Here is an 8,660-nt window from a genome sequence, read left to right on the forward strand (position 1 = left end):
TCCCCTCACAGTAGCCAGGGCAGCCAGTGGAAGCCTCTGCTTAGATCCTACCTCAGAGGGAAGCGAGTAGTTCCTCTAGTTCCTTCCTGTCGGCCGGGTGGGCTCTCACCCTGAGCCAGTCACTCCCTGAGTCCAGCTGGCTGCCCTGCTGAGTTGGGTGTTGGAGTGGGTTCCACCAAAGCATGGAGTTGGAGAAGGAGTGGCCGTGTTTCCAAAGGAGCCCTGAGCAGCTATGTTTTGAGGGAGAGCTGCTGGGCAGCAGGGAGACCAGGTGCCCATCACCCAGCACCTGTCCCTGGGGAGCACCCTGGCCACAAGGCCACCTCTAACTACCGGAGTGATGGTGACTCTGGGGGAACACAAGGGTGGGATGGGGCAGGGGGAGGCTCTGCACAGACCCTGCTGCGTACCCTCCCCCCCCCCCCCCCCGCCAGCCACATATCCCTGCAGACTCTTAGTGACTCCAGTCACTCCACCACATGCAAGCTGCAGTCACACCCAAAGCGATATCGAGGGCCACTGACAAGGTTAGGGCCCTTGCCCCCAAGGAGCTGGCGACACAGGGACCATCCCACCTCTCTCCAGGTAGTCAGTGCAGCAGGTCCAGGCACTCAGCAGTGCTCCTATCATTTGATCCTTGAGAAAGATCGATGGAGGGAAACCTATAGGGAAACATGTCCAGGAGCCGTGCGTGCTGGCCCCAGAGGAAAGTACCAAGATCTTTGCCTGCTTCCCCTCGGCCAGCGTCTACTCTGGGGTCTTCACTCGCTGTCCTTTGTGTCCTCATGGCAGCCCGTGGAGGCACAGGCTGCCTCATGCCCTTCTCAGTCTCTTTTCTTTTCTTTTCTTTAAAGATTTACTTATTTATTTGAAAGGAGAGTTAACAGAGAGGGGGAGGTAGACAGAGGTCTTCCATCCACTGGTTCACTCCCCAGATGGCTGGGGCTGAGCTCTGAAGCCAAGAGCTTCCTCCAGGTCTCCGACACGGATGCAGGGGCCCAAGGACTTGGGCCATCTTCTGCTGCTTTCCAGGCCATAGCAGAGAGCTGGATCAGAAGTGGAGCAGCCAGGATTTGAACCAGTGTCCATATGGGATGCTGGCACTGCAGGTGGTGGCTTTCCCCGCTACGCCACAGCACCAGCCCCAACTGTCTCACTTGTCAAAGAGGACATGGGGTCTGGGGAGGGTTAGTGGCTCACCCAAGGTCATAGTCCTGAGCTCCGCCCTCCACATGATGCTCCCTTGGCCTCTCCAGGTGACTGCTAGAGGCTTTACGCTGCCTTCCCTCTCTTCATCCTTCAAGGCTGGCTGGAAATGGCACCACCTCCAAGAAGTCTTCAGAGGGGAGTATTTGCTCCCTCGCATGAATTGCACTTGTTTGGAGTCTCCGTGCAGTGATGCCTGGGGTTGGAGGCAAAAAAATGCCGAAGGGGCTAGGTGAGAGCACAGGCTCTGGAGCCCTGCAGGCCAGAACTCAGTTCCTGGCTCAGCTGACTGCTCTGGCCTTGGGGACGTTTATCTGTAAAGCGGGAAGAACCCATGTCTCCCGGCCACTGAAGGATGAAGTGAGACAGGTGCTGGAAGGCCGTCGGAAGCCCACCGCCAAGCCAGTGATTCCCATCACCGTCCCTCTCCTTCCACCCCCCACCCCAACCCTGAACTCTCCCATCTGCTGGCGACTCTCTCCCCACCTGCCCGCAATAGCTGAAGCTGGGCCAAGCTGAAGCCAGGAGACAGGACCTTGATCGGGGTCTCTCACTTGGGTGGCAGGGACCCAAGTACTTTGAGCCATCACCTCCTACCTCCCAGGGTATGTGTTAGCAAGAAGCTGGGATTGGAAGCAGGGCCGTGACTCGAACCCAGGCACTGTCGTATATAGTGTGGGCACCCCAATCCGCACTGTAACTGCTGTGCCAGGTGCCTGTCCCTCCTCTTGATATTGAACCTGACTTCTCCCTGAGAAGAATCCAGAGAATCCTTGGCCTTTGGCGAACTCTCAGCTGATCTTTGGGACAACTATGTCTCAAAAAACCATGTGCTGGTGTATGGTCCTGTGGCACCCACACCACCCAGAGCCCAGAGCCAGCTCAGTTATGAAGGTGCTCACAAGTGGGCTGGCATCCCATGAGCAGCAAACACGCTGACCTGCCCTTTCGATCCCTAAGTCCTTTTCACCATCTTGAGTCCCTTCTTTGGTGGCCCGTGAGATGGGGAGTCCTCCCCAACCATCCCGGCCATGTCAGCTTGCCACCACATACCCTTATGACCCGAGGAACTCCTAAGTCAGCCTGCCTCCACTTCCCCCTCTGTGCAGCAAGAGCTCTCTGTCCAGGTAACCCCAGAGGCAACCCGGGGATCACAGGAAAGGGATGGCTGCGACGTTGGAGCCTTGGATACCCCTCCATGTTTCCTGCTAGACCTTGAGGTCCTCGGGGCCACTTGTTCCAGAAATGGGCCTCGAGGGCCTCTCCCCCTTGTCCCTCACCCTCAGCAGGCACCGTGGCTGGTGGGACAGATGCCCGTGCCCTGGGGCTCAGATTCCCGTGGGGACAGGAGGAGGAACAGCGAAGCCACAGATCAGTCGGCAGTGTAATAGCAGTCATCCGGGTGCCCTGGTGGCAGGCGCAGGCGGGCAGGGCCCCGCTTCACATAGGGCAGGGGCTGCGTCTGATTTATCTGAGTCTCCTCCACAGAGGACAACTTCTTATGCAAAGCAGGCCATCAATTAAAACAAAAACATTTTTCTTTGATGCCACCTGGATGCTACCGACACGCTCAGCGGCTAGAGAGGAGTTCCTTTAGCAATTCTTTTCACAAGCTGAATAATTATCTCCTAATTTATCAGTTTCATAAATCCACATTTTCATAAATCACTCTGCTAAAGGCGAGGCACACATGGAGTGTCAGCCTCAGATCCTGGGTAAGGCTATGGCGTAACGGCTAGTGTGGCATCAGGAGACAGAGCAGACTCCCGGAGAAAAGTCGAGGCAGGCTCTCTTCCTGGGTGATCAGACTTCCCACCCCATCGCGGGGCCTCCGCGACCCCGGGCTCCTTCCCTCTCCATGGAGATGCCGGTGCCCTCCTTGTCCGTTGTTGGCTCCTGGGAGTGAGCTCAGCGGTTGTCGTGTTTAGAAATTGCCTCTTGGTTACTTGTGTTTTCCTGTTGTTGCCCAACAATCAGGCATCTCCCCAGCTCCTAAGGCTGGCAGGAGATAAGCAGGCTGTAATAAATGCTCCTGCCGCGATGGTGGGTAAGATGGATGGCCCAGTCGTGGAGAAACATTTAAAAGTAAACAAAGAAATCACCAACAGTGCCACCGCCGTGCTTCTCCCGCCGATTGTAGCTTTGCACTCAGCACCTTCCACTCTGGGACCACAAACGCCATTCTCCAGCTTTGCATTGACTGCACTGGTGCCCCCTTTATTCTGTCCCTTCAGCCCACCGCCCCCCAGAGCCAACCCATCTCCTGTTCACCTGCGGCTTTCACAATGACAGCCATGCACTGCCCGCTGATGTCTTAGCCAATGGTGGACCGCCTATATGACGGCGGTGCCATAAGATGGTCTCAGCTGGTGACACTGGAGCTGTCTTAGTAAGCATGTCCCATGATGTTGACACAACAGACTTGCCGACGCATTGCTCAGGGACACACGACTGTGTAACATAACATCCCAGTCTCTGCTTCCCTGCTGTCAGATGTTGGGGTTATTGGCAGGGTTCTGTTATGACTGAACACTGACCATCTTCTTTTTTTAAAAAAGAAAGAAAAAAACCCCTACATATATATATTTGAAAGGCAAAGTGCAGAGAGAGAGAGATGTTCCGTCCCCTGGTTCACTCCCCAAATGCCTGCAACAGCCAGGTCTGGGCTGGGCTAAATCCAGGAACTCCATCCGGGTCTTCCATGTGGGTGGCAGGAACTCAAGGAGTTCCTCGAGCCATCATCTGCTACTTGCCAGGCACATTAGCAGGGAGCTGGATCGGAAGCAGAGTAGCCAGAATTCAAACCAGCACTCCGATACAAAATGCAGGCATCCCACGCAGTGGCTTAATCTGCTGTGCCCCAACACCCACCTCCTGCTTGTCTTCTTGACCAGAGCTGATGCTTGGGAATGTGCTTACTGGACAGAGATGGAACACGTGGCATTTTGTATGTTTTCATATTATTTCTGGATTGGGTCTGTGAGTTTCTGGCAGTGTCCAGCTTGCTGGATTCAGCATCATCTCATTACCATTAGAGGCTGTCTTTGTTGTGGTAATGCCTAACTTGGAGCCTTGCCCAGATGCCTAACTTGGCACCTTGCCCCGCTACTGTGTGACCTTGGACAACTTACCCACCTTCTCTGTGCCTCATCTGTAGGGTGGTTGTGAAAACTCATTGTCCTGACACAGTTGATCCTCCTGGGTCCCGGGTTCCCTATCTGTGACTTTGTCTGCTTGGTGGAACTTAACCTGTTACCCAGTAATCAATGTGGGCTGTGCTTTTGTGGTCACTCAGTAACCCGTGAAGAGTCCCTTGACACAGCCGAGGTGGTCCGAGGCAGTACCCTGCTCTCCTACTGTGAACAAGTGTTCTGTCTGTGCCCCGTGCTTCCCAGTTGGGGGCTGTTTGCTGGTGATCTCACTGTCTTGGCCAGCCCCCTGAAAGAGTGCCCACAGCCGTCCAGAATCCCTAAGCATGAGAAGGCTGCAGTGCGCCTGATGGAAACAAATATGTGCGTTGGGTAAGCTTTGCGCAGGCGTAGACCAGAGTGCTCTTGGCCGTGAGGTCAATGCGAATGAGCCGGCAAGGTCCCAAGGTTACGCATTGATTGCTTCATGAAAATGGAAGGAGACGCTTGCAAGAAGCCACCCTGTATTGGCCCCAGGAACAGCGGTTCTGCGTTGGCTAATTAAGCATTCCCAGTGAACTACCACGCATGATGAGACTGTCATACATGCACTGCGAACGGACTTTGTCGGGCCTGCCTTTTATGTGATTCCCGCCATTGAGACATTTTGTAATGTTGCCCGTTTGGTGGGTACTTACTTCGTGACTACAGAGGACGCACACCTGTCGCCAGGTTGTTTGGTTGTCCGTGAATCGAGTTGAAGCGGGGGTGGGTACAGGTGTTTGTTAAAGACACTGGCCCGTTTGGGGTGACAGGAAGCAGTTCTGGGGAGACTGGAGAGCCACGTCAGGAAGGTGGACAGGACCACGCTGCAGGCTTGAGGTTTGGGCTTTAGGGAAAGCTAAACCGCAGCCCTGGCCACGCTCACGCTCAGCCCCTCCCAGCCGGAGTGTGATAGTCGTAAATTACTCGCAAGCCAGGGCCTGCGCTGACGCGGGTTTTGACTGCATTAGAATACAAAATAATACGGCATTTGAGAAATCAAGAGTGAGCGTTTGAAACACATGTATTCACTGACGCAAAAACATTGGCTGCCCAGTCTGACAAGGGGTGTTTCCTGATTTGTAGATGTGTTGGGTGAAATTTCTTAGAACCTGGGGCCCTAAAGCCCCTGTTAGCTACACATCAAAGTGTCGCCAAGGCCACAAAGTTGCTTTATCTTGGAAAACCCAGCTGTAGGCTCGCAGGGCCCGCTTGCTACCTGTGCCCCAGCCCTCCCGGGGCAGGGACCACATGCATTCCTGCTTGCTGATGTGCAACACCTTCCCTGCAGGGCTCTGTCCCCCGTGGGCATCGTGGGCCTGAGGAGAGACACTCAGCCATCACCACGGTGGTTCACTCCTCCCGGCTTGGGGGTGGCTTAGCAACAAGTGACGGTTTCTCTTCCAGGGTGCTGAAGCATTTGAAAGCCAAGGACCCCATGCAGCTACACCTGGAGCACTTGGAACAAGGGTTCTCTGTCTACGTCAACGGGGCCAATTCGGAACAGAAGCCATCGCCTCGGAAGGCCGTGCGCTCCGACTTCTCCAGGAGTGCCTCGCACGCCAAGGGGACCCACGGTGAGCGCAGCCCCTTCCCAGCCAAGCAGCAGCGCTGCTGCATGGAAGCAGTGAGGGGCTGTGGACCACCGCCTGTGTGCCGGTGACCCTGCCTGCAGAGGCCTTACTGCGCATGCATGCACTACACCTACTTCACCAGAGAGGGCGTGAGAGCGAGAAAGCGAAATCCTTGTTATTTTTCAAATGGGTCTTGGCCTCCGCTATCCTAGAGCAACACATTTCTAGCTTTTACATTTCCTGGTCTCCAGCGTCAGTCAGTTAAGGAAAAGTGTAGGGTCTTTTCGATTATTCCTGATGTTCGCTCGATCTGTCTTAACTTTAACCCAGATGTAATATTTGATTCATCATTCATTTTTGTATTTAGTTCATCCATACTGTGCACCCTGAAACAGATTTCACATGGCTAAGAAAAACACAGGCATCCTGCAGGTGTCGTAGGAAAGCTCCCAACTTAGTGTCTGGCCTAGTGTAGGCATCAGAAATGACTGGGGGGGGGGGGCGTTGTGGTGCGGTGGGTTAAACCGCCACTTGGGACACCCACATCCTGCAGAGGGCTGGGTTGAGTCCTGGCTCCTCTGCTTCCCATCCAGCTCCATGCTCATGGGTCATGGGAGGCAGCAGGTATTGGGTTAAGTACCTGGGCCCCTGCCACTCACGTGGGAGATTGGGATGGAGTTCTGGGCTCCTGGCTTTGACCTAGCCTAGTCCTGGCCATTGCAGGCATTTGGGGAGTGAGCCAGCAGATGGGAGGTTCCTCTCTCTCCCTCTCTCTCTCTCTCTCTCTCTGCCTTTCAAGTAGATAAAACTGAAACACTAAAACATTTTTTAAAATGATTGATAGTTGAATAAACAGAACAGCAGAGCACGTGGTATCAGGTCTTGATTGGGACATGTTACTGTGGGGAAGCCATTCAGTCTCCCTGTGCCTTTATTTGATCGTCTTTTAGAAAGATTTTTTATTTATTGAAAGGCAAAGGGGTGGGAGGAGGAGAGACAAAGAGAGGGGGGAGGGAGTAGATCTTACATCTGCTGGTTCACTCTCCAAATGCTTGCAACAGCCAAGACTGGCCCAGCCCAAAGCCTGGGGTCTGAAACTCCATCCAGGTCTCCCACATGGGTGGCAGGAACCTGAACTCTTGTGTCACCACCTGCTGCCTCCCAGGGTTGTGCATTAGCAAGGAGCTGGATCAGCAGTAGAGCACTCCAAGCAGTGGCATCTCACCTGCTGTACCTGCCCAGCGTCCACTCTGTTTGCCCGTCTTTAAAATGGAAACTAAAGAGGGTGCCTGTTCCTGGGTGCCAGGGTCCTGTAAGACGATCCTCTTTGTCTGAGTTGCTAGCGTGCTACTGAGCCACAAGAGAAGCATCTGAAACAAGACAGAACGAGATGGGAATGGACCCCGTCGCACCACGTTCTAGCTTGGACATCTCAGGCAGTCGGGTCCTGCCTGATCCTCAGTTTCCTCCCCTGGAAAATGGGAATAACTACACCCATGTTGCGGGCTGGCCAGGAAGAGGAAATGCTGTGAGAACCGTAAAGGGTGCGGCACATGGTGACCTCAGTGCGCGTTACTCTGATGCGCTGCTGCCTCACACACATGCAAGATCCCGCGCTGTTCAGAAACAGTGAAAATCATAGCCACACCAAGGGACAAGAAGAGGAAGTGGTGTTCCAGCCTGTTCCCCTGGGAGAACCAGGGCAGCTCAGCACGGCTTAGTCTGAGCTTCCTGGCTCCAAGGGCTGCAAGGGAAACCTGCGCCCCTCCTGGTCCAGGTTTCAGGGAGGAGCAGAGAGCAGGATTCACCATCCTGGGCGTGCCAGCAATATATTCATTCATTCACCAGTTAAATCTATCCTGTTTCCCTGGCTAGTCCAGCTAGTGACCTGGTGCACAAGCAGTGCCTTCCCAGGCCCCTGTATCTTGGAGATACATGGTTTGCACATCTCCATCTGCCTGATGGGACAGCACATTTTGCTTGTCGCCCTGCAGTGCTGACGTGCTGTGGCTCAGTTCCCCTGGTCGCTGGGTGGTTAGCCTGCTTCCTAACCACACACTCACACACACACACACACACACACCGCCACTGCACACAGCACTGCAGGGAGCGTCCTCCCATACAAGACTTTGGGGCACGCTGACACGCACCTTAGATGCCTGTTACGAAACACCCCTGGGCGCAAGCGAGCCATCAGCGCCTCACCAGTGTCCTCGCTGCCTCTGCCGCAGATTGTGCACGAAGAACCCTGCTTCGAGAAGCCGAAGACGCCTTGCGACACGGTTCACAGACGGCCCCCAGCAGAGTGCAGCGCCGAGGATGGCACCAGGTCTGTGGCCCCGGCTCCTGCTTTAAAATAGGGCGTGGGACGGTCGAGGGGCTGGAAACAGATCAGAGCGTTTCAGATCCCCCAGGGCAGCCGGTGGGTGTGGCTGGGCGCCCTAGTGGTGCCCGTTCTGGGCGCGCCGTCCTCTTTCTGCCGTGTGGTCCTCCCTTCTGGATAGGGTCATCCCGGCCCCACTCGGGAGCGTGGGGAGGTCAGACTCTGCTCCCTCGCAATGACTTAGTCTTACAGCAGATTTTTTATTGAGCACCTGCTGTATGCCATGCATGCTCCTAGACGCCAGGGGCAGAGTGAGTGAGTGGCACAAAGCCCTTGCCTCAGAGGATCCAGAGGTCAGTTTGAGTTGCTGCGGATGCGGCTCAGGTC

General features: G+C 54.9%; 1 protein-coding gene across 1 annotated transcript in view; it reads left to right on the top strand.

Annotated features, from left to right (window-relative positions):
• The window catches only part of LOC133754319 (katanin-interacting protein-like), a gene marked incomplete at its 3' end in the record, with an annotated part of 56,935 nt that extends 48,656 nt beyond the window's left edge, over window positions 1–8,279 (top strand). Inside the window, exons 4-5 of the mRNA XM_062184780.1 lie at window positions 5,784–5,953; window positions 8,182–8,279. Of these exons, the coding sequence (XP_062040764.1) occupies window positions 5,784–5,953; window positions 8,182–8,279 (268 nt within the window). The remainder of the gene's footprint in view (window positions 1–5,783; window positions 5,954–8,181) is intronic.
• Between the last annotated feature and the right edge of the window lie 381 nt (window positions 8,280–8,660).

The sequence above is a fragment of the Lepus europaeus genome, assembly GCF_033115175.1.
Source record: "Lepus europaeus isolate LE1 chromosome 21 unlocalized genomic scaffold, mLepTim1.pri SUPER_21_unloc_10, whole genome shotgun sequence".
Lineage (NCBI taxonomy): Eukaryota > Metazoa > Chordata > Mammalia > Lagomorpha > Leporidae > Lepus > Lepus europaeus.